Source organism: Erpetoichthys calabaricus, chromosome 11, assembly GCF_900747795.2.
Source record: "Erpetoichthys calabaricus chromosome 11, fErpCal1.3, whole genome shotgun sequence".
Taxonomy (NCBI): Eukaryota; Metazoa; Chordata; class Cladistia; order Polypteriformes; family Polypteridae; genus Erpetoichthys; species Erpetoichthys calabaricus.
Window position 1 is genome coordinate 116397721 of NC_041404.2, and position 17427 is coordinate 116415147.

Below are 17427 nucleotides of genomic sequence, written 5' to 3' on the forward strand. Positions count from 1 at the left end.
TGAAATGAAGCCTTGTGGATATGGTTTCTTCAGAAAGGTCAAAGAGGTACAGTACATACCTTAGAAATATTTTTCTACATGAAAATAGGTATGTGTTGGATTAACCGGCCAAAACGGCAACCAGCAATGGGTCCAGTCCAGGGGCCTCATGTATAACGCCGTGTGTAGAACTCACACTATAACATGGCGTAAGCACAAAAGCGGGAATGTGCGTATGCACAGAAAAATCCAGATGCAGGAATCTGTATGTACGCAAACTTTCACGTTCTTCCACTACATAAAACCCGATCAGCGTTAAAAGTAACGTACGTGCACGCGCCTTCTGTCCCGCCCCAACTCCTCCCAGAATTACGCCTCTTTGAATATGCAAATCAATATAAATAGCCTTCTGTGAAAAGACAATGGGAAAAGCACAAGGGGAAATATAAGAATTTCAGCGAATACCAAGTGGAGGAAAAGGAAAAACGTACTATTTGTTGGTTTAAACAGTGGTATAATCAACAAAAGGAAGTTGATCAAGTGACAGAGTGTCGGAGAAACTCGAAGGCTCAAGTTCACAAAGTCGCACAGTGCCTGAAATAAAAAAGAAATCACATATCAAAGTCGCCGTGAAAAGGCGAGTCGTAGCCCACCGTCTGAGTGTCATATGAAAGCTTATTAGGGTACAGACAAAAAATTAGGCACACAGTGGGAAAAAAAGCACGAAATGTCAACTTTAATCTCGAAATTTCCACTTTAATCACGTAGTTTATTTTGCCATTAAAGTAGAACATCATAAACTTCATCTTAAAATCGTTTAATTTACTAGTTTCTCAAATCCCATTATAACTAAAGTGGCACATTAAATGCTTTGTTCTGTGTTTGATCTTCTATGTGCTCTACATGTGTGAATCACTACCTGCTTCTTAAACGGGCTCTCTCTTTCTCCGACAGGACACAGAATCCATTACATTCGTGATATTACAGCTCTCTGAATAATTAAAATACTGAGATGTATACGTGTTATCTTTTTCATGATGATAGGAATGAAAGCATGTTATTAAACATGGGGACACGGTGGCGCAGTGCTTGTTCATGTCTCACGCAAGAGGCTTGCGGCACCATGCGCGACCTTCGATGAAATAATTTACTACAGAAGTACTGTCTCTTTCAAACGTACTAACCTTCAATTCCTGTCCTTACTTTTCTTTCTCCAAAAACCCAATCGCCACACAATCATCTATATAGACGTGAAGCCATCTGTAAGCTTAAAACACCGATTCTTCAAAACTTTTATGGAACACTGAAATATTTTTGTAGTACATGTTTAATTATTCTATCCGTCTAGCATTCCAGTGTCGCGTCAGCACCAGCAAGAATACAATGCAATGCAGGAACAATCCCTGAACTAGCTAGCACTGCGGCACCGTGTCCTCACATGTTTAAGTATTAACAATACAGATTATTTAAATGAAGTTAAAGTTTTATCTGTATAATATAATCAACATATTTTGCTGCATTTAATCTTAAAAATGAATACCATCATCATATGTAAATACGCGCTTTATAAAGTGGCGCAGGTTGTGCAATATTATAACTGTAGTGCAAGTTTACAGTGAGGTAATTGTACTTATAAGTAAACAGTTCTACTAGGAGCACTTGATGGACTGATTGAGTGCGTTTATAGTTCTTGGGATGAAACCTTTTCTAAACCGTGAAGTCCGTACTGGGAAGTCTCTAAAGCGTTTTGCCGTGGCTCAAGCAGCGTCTTCTTCATGCTGTATACCGATAATTCTCTTTCCGATCAGCTGCTGCTGTGATTTCCCACTCACATACAGTGATATAAATACTCCGAGTGGTGCAGTGAGAGTAATATGGAAAAAGATGATCTGCTGTGGCAACCCTTAACGGGAGCAGCTGAAAGAAGAAGAAGATGCAGTGAGAGTTACAACACTAAAGCAGTTATGGTATTTGGAATACTATGGCTATTCCCTGGACCATTATATTGCTGCAGGTTAATTACAATCAGATGCATTACACAAATAAACAATATGCAGTTAGTTTCAGTGTATTTATAAAGCCGCGTCAGGAATGTGGAGCTAAGAAAGAAATGGTGACACGCAGGAACAGTAGCACTGCTTTGACGCTGGGTGCTGCCAGTCTGCAAAACCGAGCGGAGAAATTATGTACGCTAAGGTATGAGTTACCGTGGAAATGTGCGTGGCTTTACGCCAAGTTTAGGTTTTATACATCGCGATTTGAGCGTGGAAACGGGAGTTAGCAACATTTCTATGCGTACGCACCGTTTATAGATGAGGCCCCAGATGTGGCCAGTTAAGAAGGATTGTACTGTATATGCACGTGTTGTCTTTTTAATAATTGATGATGATACATATTATTGTGGTACCTTACCCTATAATGAAAAATAAATAAATACTTAATTATAAGCACCATCAAAGCCTCTTGATCCAATTCAGTCACAAGGTGCTCCCACCCACATAGGGCCAATTTAGAATTAGCAATTACACTGACACACATACAATGGGCATACAAGTCTACACACCCCTGCCAAAATGGCAGGTTTTGTGTGATAAAATAAATGTAACCAAGAGAAATCCTGCCAGAACTTATTCAACCTTGATTGTAAAATTGCAATCTATATGAAGAAGATGAGGACAAATCAGAAATTGTTTGATTTTTTCCTCATTTTTTTCAACTAACAAAAACCTGATTGCATTAGTGTGCAGACCCTTCAACTAAGTATTAGTTGACGTACCTTTCCATTTTATTAAAGCACTCTGTCCTTCTGGATAGGAGTATTCTCAGCTTGGCATATGAGAACTTGCCCACTCCTCCTTGCAAAACATTTCCTGATCTGTCAAAATACAAGGGCATCTCCTATGCACAGCTCTCTTCAGGTCACCCCCCAGATTTATAGTTGGATTAAGGTCTGGACCATTCCAGAATATTGATCCTCCTTTGATGAAGTCACTGCTTTGTTAATTTCGATATATGCTTTGGGTTGTTGTCATGCTGAAAGGTGAAGTTCCTCTTCATCTTCACCTTCCTAGCAGATGCTTGAAGATTATGTGCCAAAATACACCGATACTTGGAGCTATTCATTATTCCATCCACCTTGACTAAAGCTCCATTTCCAGCTGAAGAAAAACAGCCCCAAAGCATGACTCTGTTTCCAACATGCTTCACTGTGGATATGGCGTTGTTTTGATGATGTGCTGTGTTATATTTGCACCAAAAATACCTGTTGGAATTATAGCCAAATAGCTCAACCCTGGTTTTATTGAACCATAATACATTTTTCCACATGGCTGCGGTACACTGGATATACCTTTTTGCAAAGTTTAGCCGGGCTTTGATGTTTTTCTTTGTGAGAAAAGGCTGCCGTCTTGCTACCCTACCCCATAACCCAGACATATGAACAATACGATTGATTGCTGCCACATTTAGGGAACAACCAATACCTGCCAGGAAATCCTGTAGCTCCTTTAATGTTGCTGTATGCCTCTTGGTGGTCCTTGTCTTCCCATCAATACTGGAGGGACATCCTGATCTTGGCTGAGTCACTATTGAGACACATTTTCTCAGTCTGTTGATGACTGTCTTCACCATTCTCCATAGAATGCTTAATGCTTTGGATACTGTTTTGTACCCCTGTCCTGACCGATACCTTTCAATGATGAGATCCCGTTCATGTTTTAAAAGCTTTTTGCAGATCATGGCTTTTGGACTATGTTACAACCAATAGGATATCAGAACATTCCTACAGAAACAGCCAAACTTTATCTGAGCTCAATCTGAGCCATTTTTATTGATGTCAGGTGTATCCTAACTACTATTTGAGATAAGACTTACCATGATTGGTTGATTTTGAACACAACCAGATCCTTGATTATTAATTTTGCGGATTATTGCTTACTCATTCAGAATTTGCCCTATAACATGACCATCCTTAACTGCAGTGTATTTTATTCATGAAGACTGTATACAAGTCTCACACCATTTATTTCAAATGCAGTATGTGACTACGTGCTGTCATAAAATTTTATTCATTGCACTTATAAACACTGCACTGTCCTCAGAACCAAACAAACTTCACAAATGTATTTACCAATATGTTTTAGCACTGAAAGAGATCGTTTTAGTAGTCCTACTTACTTAATGACTCTTTGTACTCACACTATGTATGATCTAAGCATGAGCTGATATGCACAGTTGTCTGGCTAGTTTAGACTTTTAAAATTCTGACAAGTAGATTTTAATTTTAGAAAGAACATGGTATACTGAGCAATTCATTTTATAAGACTATGCAGGGGCTGAATGCAACTTTTTGGGGGTTTTATAGCCAGCAATACAACTGCCTCATTAATTTTAATCCTTCATCTTTGATAAATGAGATACTAATGAGGAAAACAGTTATTTGTTATATTTTATTGACAGTCACAAAAGCACTTACGGAATATGTATTTTATCTTTCAAACTCACACTATAATTGGTTCACATTACAAACATTAATATCCTTTTATTTCACTTTTTTATAGTATTGGGATATTCCTGGTGAATTAAAGTAAACTATGTTGTGTTGCATTTTAAAATGCCAAGTGAATAATTAATTTACATAGCATCTTTCCAACGCTCAAAGTGATTACCTTAGGAATCTCCTCTCTCGGCCTTCACTAGCTCAGATATTGGATGAATTTACTATAGTTTGTGATTGATTTTTTCAGCTTTATATCAATTGAATGCACACTCACTCAAATAAGTAATGCGATTTATTTTTTTCCTGTCAATATGGTAAATTGTTTTACAACTTACAGTCTGAAAAGAATCATTAGTATGTGAAGTATTTTACTGAGACCATCAGGGAGTGAAAGCACAAGGTTTTAATGGTAATTCTAATTAAATCATTATCATGTAAAATAGGGAAAAAAGACGCTGTATTTTTGCCTGTCTTGCATCTGTTTACATTTCGGATAGGTGCCCAACATATATTTCTACATGTAAAAGGCATATAAAACTGCAAATTTGTGCTCTTACAAACAGCTTGACAAGAAACAATACATTCTGTACATATGTATAAAATCACTTGTCTCCTTATTGAAATCTGACTTTCCTTAAGTTCAGACAAGACTATAAAATCTGGATGTACAATATTCGTCAAACGGATCAGATGCCTACTCCGCATTAAATATACCATCTGAAAGGGGGAAACTTGCTACTAAAAAAAAGAAGTATTTAAAAAACAAAAGACAAAAACGGGCTGCTAATGACCGATTTTGAAATAAAATCATCTAAAGCAGTAACTGTACTTTTCGGACTTTCAAGAGGGAGTTAATTAATACTTGCACTCTCCACAACTGTGGTTACTTGAAAAGCAGGAGACCCCGTGTTCTTCGCATTCACAAAATGCACAATAAGATGTAAAAGTAAGAAATAAGTCATACGAACACACACAACAAAATAAGATAACATGAGAAATGTGGAAACATGACAGTAATCGTGTTAGTCAAAGCAACGAGCAAGAGTATTGTCGAAAGCCGGAAACTCGAGTAATGTTTATAAGTTAGTGCTCGGAGTTCAGTCCTACCCTTCTGCTTGTGTAGCGCCTGTTTCCAAGAAGCTTGGGAAGAACTTGTAAAGAATTTCCCTTCTCTCCGCGAATGGGCCCCACTTCCTTGGGCTTGTCTACATCCTCGCCCGTTTTGTGGGACAGTGTGGCAGCCCGCAAAGAAACAGTAGGCGGCGACTGACGAAAGGAGAAGCCCGCCTTCGACGAGGGAGATGTAGGCGGCATGTAACTTACCTGCTGGCTCCACAGCGGCTTCACGGGGCAAGCGGTAACAAACATCTTACAGTTTTAATTGTCAATAACCACATAAAAAGATGTGATAGAGGAGCTAGTAGGACGAGTCCTTCGAACAACCTCCCAACTGTCTTCTGCAGCGCCTGGAGTTTCGCCTTTACTCCTGGTCACAGACGAGGTCGTGACGTCACAGAAAGCGCCGCTCTGGCATGCCACTTTCTCGGCTCAGGTACTGAACAATCGCCAGGGTGTGTCCGTCTTCAGTGCTAACAAGTCCCATGCCTCTTGTCTGCTTCTTTCGCGCCTGGTAAGAGGTGGTCAGATGCTGTTAACGAAAGACAGTCCCATATTTAAACCTCTCAGCATCTTCGGTCTCCATTCAAAATTAGACTAGCCCCGTTTAGAGGGCCGAGCATCGCAAGCACAATTCTTGGTGGGGGTGGTTGCTGAATGTCACATGGTTGAAAAAGTCGTCCACCTGTTCTGAGTGACTTTGTACAATACCGGACGTGCGGCTTATTGAGGTATTTGCAATTTCGCAGTCTTTTCTAACATATCGATAAATGTACATATTGAGTTTATTGGATTGAAGCAAAGCAGTACGAGCTGAGCTTTCCCAGCGATAGGCTGTTTGTCTGTTCTGTTCTGGTGTGGTGCTTGCTGCTTTCGCGACTCGGAAGAATACAATAAATAGGGTCCAGAAATGAATGAATGGAAATTATGTGACTGTTCGACCTTATTAATTTCGATATGTTTAAAACTTCCGATGTGTCTGTCTATCACTCACTTTGTTTGGGGTACAAAATATGACATAGCTCTATCTATCTATCTATCGTTTAATTCCTAATTATGACAATTGTGTTCATGAAAATTATTTATGAACACTTTGAAATCGCTTCAGTTTCGTATGTGTCTGACACCTCCTGACTCATCAGGACGGAAGATCTCCCACAAATGACATACTGTTAAATGTATCCTGAAGTCTAGTTATGCAAGATGTTGAGGTTTTTGGAGTTCCCTCCTTATTTCTGGCCCTCTTGACCCGAAGAACCCTCATTTTTAGACGATGTTATGTGCAGGAAATTACACCCATATGATAAAGTGCAAACCAATAAGGTGTCTTTGGCAAAAATGATCAGAAGGGACTTGACGTTGTGCATGCCACATATACACAAATATTTTAAAATTTATTCTATTGCTTCTCTTTGACAGGTAGCATAACTAGTGCTTGTATAAAAGCAGAACCAACCAATGCTTATTTAAAAGCCCAAAGAAAGGTGAATTGTTTCAAGTCAGTGGCCTATGCAGTTTGCTTATAGCAACAGGAATATGAAAAAGGACAATGACTTGCTTCTTTATAGGGCATTATTCCATTTCCACTAATAAATGTTGACAATTTGTGGATCATATCAAACATAAGATTCAAATGTGGGCAAACTGGATTATAAAATCTCTCATTTCTAACAGTTAAAATCAAGCCTGTACTTCAATTTGATGCCCAATTTGACTTTATGTCTAAGATGATTTTTATTTTGACATGCTCAGAGACAGATTTGTTTAACAGATGCCCTTATCCAAGATGACTTTCAAGGCAAATTATAATACATTCAGGAAAGATTAGAAGCTGCAAGGATCAAAAGCAACAGAGAAAAAGATAAAAACTGAATAAGATGGAGTAGTTCTCCTACTATATAATTTCACCTACAGCTGGGCAAAGACAAATATCAGTATCCTAAACTCATTGTCAGTATAACAGCAGCTATCCTGCAAAAGAGACACTATGCAGTTCCAGAATATTTAATGGAAAGTTGTGTTTTCGAAAGACACCTGAACATAAGTAAATTGGGTGCAGTTCAGATGGCCAAAGGGAACTCATTCCTTTGCCTTGGAGCAAGAATGGAGAAGTATTGTCCAGTCTAGGCAAATCTGGCAACAGATGGGACAGTCAGCAGACAGGCACAGACAGAATGAAGACTTCTTAAAAGGACAAATGGGGAGAGCAAAAACTGGAGATGCTGAGGAGCAGAATCATTCTGAGAACTATAAGTCAAGACAACTGGATCATTGCAGCAACAGGAAGCCATTGAAGAGACTAAAGCAGAGGAGTAGTAGGAGTAAAACTAGGAACAGGAAACACCAGTTGAACAGCTGCATTCTGGAGAAGCTGGAGAAGTCAGATAGCTTTCAAAGGAAGCCCTGCCTGGAGAGAGTTGCAATATTCCAGTCAAGACAGAATCAGTGCCTGAACAAGGATTTGCTTGGTATAATTAGCAAGGAAAGGTTGGATCCTCTGAATGTTATGAAGAAAGAAGTGACATGATTGGATGAATATATATTCAATAAATGACAGTGAGAAATCCAGAGTCACACTGATTCCTGTCCATGATTGTTGGTGAAAAAGAGACATCTTCAAGGGCAACACACAGGGACAAATTTGAGGAAGAAAAATCAGAAGGCAAGTACATGATATCTGACCTTTAAAGGTTACGTTTAAGGTGATGAGCATTCATCCAAGATGAGATAGCACAGAGACAGCTGGAGATCTCAGCTGAAACCTGTGGGTCGTAAGAGAGGAAATTAGAGGAAGATCTGTTGATCATCAGCACAGAGGTGATAGGAGAAGTCATGAGAAGCAATAGCATTGCCTAAGGAGTGAATGTATAGAGAAAAAGAAATGGACCCAACACTGATTCTTGTCGCACACCTGTGTCATATTTTGAGACACAAATGAATTGGTCAGAAAGGTAGATTTGGGATGTAAAGAGCAGTAGCCTTTTTGATTTGAGTCATGATGAATTCATAATAAAAGAAGTGATTTCTGATGAGCAACCACAAGTGTGAATGAACATTATATCAGTTTTGACACAAACAGGCTAATCAGCCCAACAAACTTGTTAATCCTAGTCACCTAACTTCTTCAAAAGGAAATCAAATTTTGAAAGTCCTCAAACTACTATTGTCTACCTCCCTACTTGGGAATTTATTCCTTGGGTCTGTGGAGTATGAAGAAAAAACTTTCAAACTTATGTGGGAAATGTACTCTTAAGAAAGTTTTTACTCTGTTTACAAGTAAGTAAAAAAGTAAGTAACGTTAAGTCATTCATACTGGTACAAGTGACATGGGTGTTAGCAAATACAGTAAGCAATAGGGGAAATCCTGAGTAAACACACTATTATGTTTACACATGATGTCAATAATTCATGTGAGTGCTAACTGTAGTCACACCTTTTCCTCCTAGGTTGTTGTGAATTCATATTTAAGTAAGCCAGGAGTTTAATTGGGCAAGAGAATTCACAAGCTTAAAGTACCTACTGATTGATTGCATTGAAATCTAATGGCACTATGGGACCAAATTTGCCCAACTCCGCACAAATTAAAACAGTGCTTATAAACCTACTGGATGGCACATGCTGTATGTCTGTGGCATGACTCTAAACGTAATATTTTATGTGTATCAAGCAACAACTTAAACCTCAGTGGTAACTATTGGGTAAATATGAAAGCATTGTCTAATGTTTTTGATTGCTGTGAAAAGGAGAATACAGTGTGTCTCCTGTCACACATGTGCGATTGTAAGGCAGCTAGAGGGCCTGAATAATAGCAGTACCACACCAGACCAGGGGGTGGTGAGCTGCACTAACTCTCTCTCTCAATTCTCTGCAGACCATCCACAGGAAATCCCGCTAGGTTCCAGCACCATTGATGACGTCACGTCCGGTACTGGCACCATTGATGACATCACTTCTAATACTGGCACCTTTAAAGACATCACTTCTGGTCCCGAAGATGTCACTTGCTGGTCTGGCAGTATTGAGGACATCACTTCCGGTCTCGATGGCATCACTTCCAGTTCTGGTCCCTTTGATGTTTCCTGTGTCTTATTGTGACACTCCACACTATGAGGGAATTAACAAGTAATATAACCATAATTTTTATGATGGGTGAGTATATGTAATCAATGAAAAAACATATATAGCGAGTAGCCTATCCAGGCAAATATGTTCTACATGTGTTCTCAGTTCTAGTTCTGATGAATACTACTGCTTTTAATCCAGCCAGTTGCAGCCTTTAATCAACACTTGTTTAACATACAGGGCCCTACAGAATTATTGGCACCCTTGGTAGCAAAAAGTAAAAATGACTGTGGAGAAAATGTATTTCTTGTTCATTAGCACGATCTTAAACAAAAGTACATATTTCTTCCTTACAACATATGAGTCAGAATTTTTTACCTTTTAAAAGCACATATGCGTCTTCAGAAACTTTTACCTGAAAGTCAATGACTTCCTGTTTCACCTTGCTGTAAATATGAGGCAACACACATACCAGATTACTTTTGATTTATCAACATGGTAAAACCATAGAATATACAATTGAAATGAGAGAAAAGGTAGAAATAAGTCACACACCTGCAAATTCCCATTTTTTGGTATTACAGCAGTCATTAAGGAGTTTCAGACAACTGCAATTGTGATGAACTCACCTGGAAGAGGATGTTGATCTATTTTTCTTGAATGCACATTAAGGAGAAAAGTTCAAAAGACAGCACTTTTACCAAGGATCACAAGTGGACAATCACAGCAGTTGTTTGCATTCTGGGATTACCAAAGGTGTCTAAAGTACAATTAGATGTCATCTCCTTGCCACCATACTATTTGTTAGGTTTGCCAGAAGAAAACCTCTGCCTATATCAAGCTATAAATATAAGCACCTGGAGATTACTGGAATTTTGATTGGCACCAGGGGAATTCTGTAACAAGCACTTGAGGAATGTTTGACGTAAAATGAGCCACAGTGCTTCTGTGAAACATGATGATGGATTTGTGATGTTGTTGGTCTGGTTTTCTTCCAAATTCTAAATCAAAGTCAGGCTGCCTCTGCTAGAAGGCTAAGACTAGTTCATGGTTGGTTCTTCCAGTGGAAGAGTAATCCGAACCATACCTCCAAATCCATACAAAAATGGTTTACTAACCCTACAATCAAGTTTTTCTGGTCCTCATTAAAAACTTGCAGGATGAACTGAAGAAAGAGTCTACAAGTGTACTCCAAAGAATCTGAAGGATTTGGAGAGATTTTTTATGAAGGAATGTTCTTCCACCATCTTAAATGTGTTGTCCCGTCTCATCCAATATTATAAGAAAATACTCAATGCCACTATCATTGCAAAGTGTGGATGCACAAAGTGCAAAATGTAGGGGTGTCAATAATTGTGTGTATGGAGAAATACATTTTTTTTTTAATAATTTTTTTCTGTAAATAATTTTACTTGAGTGAAAGTTAGTGAAAGATTGAAAGATTCCTCTTGTAATCTGACAACAACAACAACATTTTTTTATATAGCACATTTTCATACAAATAATGTAGCTCAAAGTGCTTTACATGATGAAGAAAGAGAAAAAAAGACAAAATAAATAAGAATTAAAATAAGGGAACACTAGTTAACATAGAATAAAAGTAAGGTCCAATGGCCAGGGAGGACAGAAAAAAACAAAAAAAAAAACTCCAGATGGCTAGAGACTGCCCAACCCCCTCTAGGCATTCTACCTAACATAAATGACCTCAATCAGTCCTCATTGTATTCAGGGTTCTCATGGAAGAACTTGATGATGACAGTCATGCAAACTTCTGGCGTTTAATCCATCAATGTAGGGACATCACGGTGCTTTGATTAGGTGGTGATGGCGCAGATCGCCACCACAGAAAACCGGAAAAAGAACCAAAGAGAAAGTAGGGGTTAGTACGGATTTGGAGCCACCATGAATAATAATGATAATTAATTGAATATACAGAGCATCAGGATTAAACTAAAATGAAGTTATGAGAAAGCCATGTTAAAATAATGTATTTTCAGCAGTGTTTTAAAGTGCTCCGCTGCATTAGCCTGGCAAATTCCTATTGGCAAGCTATTCCAGATTTTAGATGCATAACATCAGAAGGCCGCCTCACCACTTTCTTTAAGTTTAGCTCCTGGAATTCTAAGCAGACACTCATTTGAAGATCTAAGGTTACGATTTGGAGTGTAAGGTGTAAGACATTCCGAAATATAAGATGGAGTGAGATTATTTAAGGCTTTGTAAACCATAAGCAGCATTTTAAAGTCATTTCTAAATGACACAGGTAACCAATGTAGTGACATAAAAACTGGAAAAATGTGCTCGGATTTTCTTTTCCTAGATAAGATTCTAGCAGCTGCATTCTGCACTAGTTGTAATCGATTGATGTCTTTTTTGGGTAGTCCTGAGAGGAGTGCGTTACAGTAATCTAGTCGACTGAAAACAAAAGCATGAACTAATTTCTCAGCATCTTGCAATGTTATAAGAGGTCTAACGTTTGCTATATTTCTTAAGTGAAAAAATGCTGTCCAATTAATCTGATTAATATGTGTTTTAAAATTCAGGTCACAGTCAATAGTTACCCCTAAATTCTTTACCTTTATCTTGACTTTTAATCCTAAAAGTTTATTTCTAATACCCTCATTATATCCATTATTGCCAATCACTTAAAATTTCTGTTTTCTCCTTAATTAGTTTGAGAAAATTACTACTCATCCATTCAGAAACACAAGTAAGACATTGTGTCAGTGAATCAAAAGTGTCGCGGTTGTCAGGCACTATTGATAAATACAGCTGTTTGTCATCAGCATAGCTGTAGTAGCTCACGTTATGCCCCAAGATAATCTGACCTAATGGAAGCATGTAAATCAAAAAGAGCAGCGGACCCAGGATAGAGCCTTGTGGAACACCATTTAGAATATCATATGTCTTTGAAGTATAATTACCACAAATAACAAAGAATTTTCTTCGTGCCAGGTAGGATTTAAACCAATTTAAGACACTGCCAGAGAGCCCCACCCATTGACTAAGGCAATTTCTAAGAATATTGTGATCAATGGTATCAAATGTGGCACTCAGATATAGGAGGATGAGAACAGATAAACGGTCTCTGTCTGTATTTACCTGCAAGTCATTTACTGCTTTAACAAGTGCAGTTTCTGTACTGTGATTTGGTCTGAAACCTGACTGAAACTTATCAAAAATAGCATGTTTACTGAGGTGGTCATTTAGCTGCATAATGACTGCCTTCTCTAGGATTTTACGTAAGAAAGGCAGGTTAGAAATAGGTCTAAAATTTTCAAAAGCAGAGGAGTCCAGATTATTTTTCTTTAGCAAGGGTTTAACTACAGCAGTCTTAAGACAGTCTGGGAAGACCCCCGTATCTAATGATGAGTTTACTATGTCAAGAATACTATCAATTAGCACGCCCGATACTTCTTTGAAAAAACTTGTTTGTATTGGGTCAAGGACACAGGTGGAGGGTCTCAGTTGAGAAATTATTTTATATAAATCAGGTAAATCTATCCTGGTGAAAGAATTTAATTTGTCTATAATGGAGTACTGGGGTTTAAGAGGATCTGTATTGGGGAGATGTACTATATTATTTCTAATATCATTAATTTTTTGATTAAAAATACAGCAAAAGCCTCACAAGTTTCACTGGAAGTATTTTGGAGACATTCCATTGAGTGACCTGGGTTTAGCAGATGATCAATTGTAGAGAATAAGACACTGGGATTACTAGCATTGTTATTTATAATTCTAGAGAAATAACACCGCCTCTCAAGACAGACTATGTTGTTGTATTCTGTTATTTTAACCTTCAGTATCTCATAGTTGGTAATCAGTTTAGTTTTTCTCCATTTACGCTCAGCTCTCCAGCATGTTTTCTTTAGATCAGACACTCTTTGGGTCTTCCATGGTATAACAATGGAAGTATAACAACAAGCTAATGAAGAATAAACACATTTTAATAGTCAAATTGTTCATAGTTCCCACGTTTTAATTTTTTTAAGGTGAAACAAGAGTAGATTGATACTGGTGGATCTCAGTGGGATTATTTTGCTGTCATAGTGCTTTCTGTGTATTTTTTGCAAATCATCACTTGATGCAAATAATTATAAAGCATTGTTTCAGTTTTAAAATGATTATTATTAAGCATTTAAGCCAAAGCTTGGATACATAGCAGCTCAACAAATCAATTAGAAATTGAAAAACAAAAAACCTTTCAAGTGAATAAAGTTATGTAACAAAAAGAGCAGTAAGAAATAGACTACTGTTAAAAACTGATTTTTTTTTGGCCTTTCACAGAAAAGTGGCATATCGTATTGAATTTGGCAGAATCTACAGAGTATGTTTAAACATTGAGAACTACAATAGATAGATGTTAAGTCATTTTCAATGAAAGCAGGAAACACCTGCAGATTAACAAATTGGCTTGAGTGAAAGCAACAACCACTGTGCTTCCTGCAGACCGGGAATAACAAACAATGCTTTATGATATGTACTTGTCTTATCAGGATATGCTGAGTGGCGCTGAATCAGCCTGGTGTGTGGCCTGATTTATAAGCTCTGCTACAATTAGTAGTTTTGTTTCAGCGTGGTGTTTAAAAAAAATAATAATTTATCAAGATAAGTTGCTCCTCAGCCTAAGTGTCATAAGAAAGAAAACCAAGTGAGATAACATAAGGGCTATGTTTTGACCCCAGAACTGCTAGTAATATTAAGTTTGTATAGATTTAAGTCTACTTACACTTAAAAGAAAAGAAAGTTTGTCAGTTGCTTAAAGATGTGTTTATTAATTTCAAACAGAGCACCTTTAAAATATTTTTTAGATATTTTTAGAGAATTATCAGAAAAGTACCATCTGCAACACTAGAGAGATCTTCAGCCATATCTACATGTGGGATGCTATCAGTAAACTTTTTTTTTTCTTTTTCTATTTCCTTCAAATGCAAGTAGGCCCTCCAACCTGCAGGGAAAACCTGGGGGTTTGTGGCAGAATTGGCACTCCAACCACCATAAAAAATCTCACATTGGTTCCATTCCATCTGAAGTACTCTGGTGCTGAGGTGTCACCCATTGCATGGCTGCACTCAGGTCCTAATCTGGGATCCTGAGTTGGTTTGTTATGCGGTGGGTGCGGCAATGTGCTGTATCAGTGCGTTCTCCTAACCTCTCTTTCTTTCTTTCTCTCTTCAAATGCTGCAGCCCATGCATTAGCTTTGTCTCCCTATTCTGGAGTTCTACTCACTCTCTTCAATGCCACCCTACCTTGCCACATATTTTTTTTTACCTATAGACCTTTCAGTCCTCGCTGTCACAGTACAGTACAGTTCCCTTGCCACTACATCAGGGGTGTCAAACTCAGATCCTGGAAGGCAGCAGCGTTTGCAGGTTTTCATTGCCACCATCTTCCTAATTAGCAACCATTACTGTTGCCATTGGAACATGCTTGTTTTGCTGTCATTCCAGTACCCTTGCTTTTTAAGATTCAGAAACTTTGTTTCTGTTTTGAAAGAAAAAGTGAAGGTCTGTGAAATATTGTTCTTAACTGGTCCTCGGAACATTTTAAAAGTGATCTCAGAAAAAAGAAAATCAACAGTTTTGGAAGAGTCTGAATGAGATAACTAAGAAGCACTAGAGCTGGGATCTTCACCTAAATTCCTGGTGGGCCACAGTTTCTGCCAGTTTTGTTCCAACCAGATTCCTAATTACTGTGTTGTAGAAACTAGTTCTTGCTGATAGTGAAACTCGGTGCTTGTAAGTGCTTTCATTCATCCAAGTAAATTTAATTACATTGTAGAGATTAGGTCCATAAATAGTTGGACAGAGACAACTTTTTTCTAATTTTGGTTCTGTACATTACCACAATGATTTTAAATGAAACAACTCAGATGCAGTTGAAGTGCAGACTTTCAGCTTTAATTCAGTGGGGTGAACAAAATGATTGCATAAAAATGTGAGGCAACTAAAGCATTTTTTTAACGCAATCCCTTCATTTCAGGAGCTCAAAAGTAACTGGACAATTGACTCAAAGGCTATTTCATGGGCAGGTGTGAGCAAGTCCGTCGTTATGTCATTATCAATTAAGCAGATAAAAGGCCTGGAGTTGATTTGAGGTGTGGTGCTTGCATGTGGAAGATTTTGCTGTAAACAGACAACATGCGGTCAAAGGAGCTCTCCATGCAGGTGAAAGAAGCCATCCTTAAGCTGCGAAAACAGAAAAAACCCGTCCAAGAAATTGCTACAATATTACGAGTGGCAAAATCTACAGTTTGGTACATCCTGAGAAAGAAAGCAAGCACTGGTGAACTCAGCAACGCCAAAAGACCTGGACATCCACGGAAGACAACAGTGGTGAATGATCGCAGAATCATTTCCATGGTGAAGAGAAACCCCTTCACAACAGCCAACCAAGTGAACAACACTCTCCAGGGGTTTGGCGTATCGATATCCAAGTCTACCATAAAGAGAAGACTGCATGAAAGTAAATACAGAGGGTACACAGCAAGGTGCAAGCCACTCATAAGCCTCAAGAATTGAAAGGCTAGATTGGACTTTGCTAAAGAACATCTAAAAAAGCCAGCACAGTTCTGGAAAAACTTTCTTTGGACAGATGAAACCAAGATCAACCTCTACTAGAATGATGGCAAGAAAAAAGTATGGAGAAGGTGTGGAACAGCTCATTATCCAAAGCATACCACATGTGAATTTCCCATTGGGATTAATAAAGTATCTATCTATCTATCTATCTATCTATCTATCTATCTATCTATCTATCTATCTATCTATCTATCTATCTATCTATCTATCTATCTATCTATCATCTGTAAAACACGGTGGAGGCAGAGTGATGGCTTGGGCGTGCATGGCTGCCAGTGGCACTGGGACACTAGTTTTTATTGATGATGTGACACAGAAGCAGCCGAATGAATTCTGAGGTGTTCAGAGACATACTGTCTGGTCAAATCCAGCTAAATGCAGTTACATTGATTGGGCAGTGTTTCATGATACAGATGGACAATGACCCAAAACATACAGCCAAAGCAACCCAGGAGTTTATTAAAGCAAAGAAGTGGAAAATTCTTGAATGCCCAAGTCAGTCATCTGTTCTTAACCCAATTGAGCATGCATTTCACTTGTTGAAGACTAAACTTTAGACAGAAAGGCCCACAAACAAACAGCAACTGAAAGCCGCTGCAGTAAAGGCCTGGCAGAGCATTAAAAAGAAGGAAACCCAGCATCTGGTGATGTCCATCAGTTCAAGACTTCAGGCTGTCATTGCCAGCAAAGGGTTTTCAACCAAGTATTAGAAATTAACATTTTATTTCCAGTTATTTAATTTGTCCAATTACTTTTGAGCCCCTGAAATGAAGGGATTGTGTTAAAAAATGCTTTAGTTCTTCACATTTTTATGCAATCGTTTTGTTCACCCCACTGAATTAAAGCTGAAAGTCTGCACTTCAGCTGCATCGGAGTTGTTTCATTTAAAATTCATTGTGGTAATATACAGAACCAAAATTAGAAAAAAGTTGTCTCTGTCCAAATATTTATGGACCTAACTGTATTTTGTGGACTGGAACAGAGTTGCACTTCATGACCCCTTTTCTCTCACATTTGTTTGTAAACATTTTATTAACAAAAATACTTCTTAATGGACATTCAGCATTGTAAATGGCACCTAGTTAGCTGGAAAGCCGGTGGCTTCTATGTAATTTGCATTTTGTTATTAGCTATAGTTGGTTAAGAAAGCAGGAAACAATTACATCCTAATTGCAGCTGATTAAAAC

At 38.1% G+C, this 17427-nt stretch overlaps 1 protein-coding gene across 2 annotated transcripts in view; it reads right to left on the reverse strand.

Moving 5' to 3' along the window:
• The window catches only part of pdlim7 (PDZ and LIM domain 7), a 265260-nt gene extending 259213 nt beyond the window's left edge, over positions 1-6047 (reverse strand). Inside the window, exon 1 of one of the 2 annotated variants that reach the window (XM_051934153.1) lies at positions 5801-6047. In XM_051934153.1, the coding sequence (XP_051790113.1) occupies positions 5801-5845 (45 nt within the window). In that variant the 5' untranslated portion in view covers positions 5846-6047. The other variant, XM_051934152.1, reaches the window with a different exon arrangement.
• Between the last annotated feature and the right edge of the window lie 11380 nt (positions 6048-17427).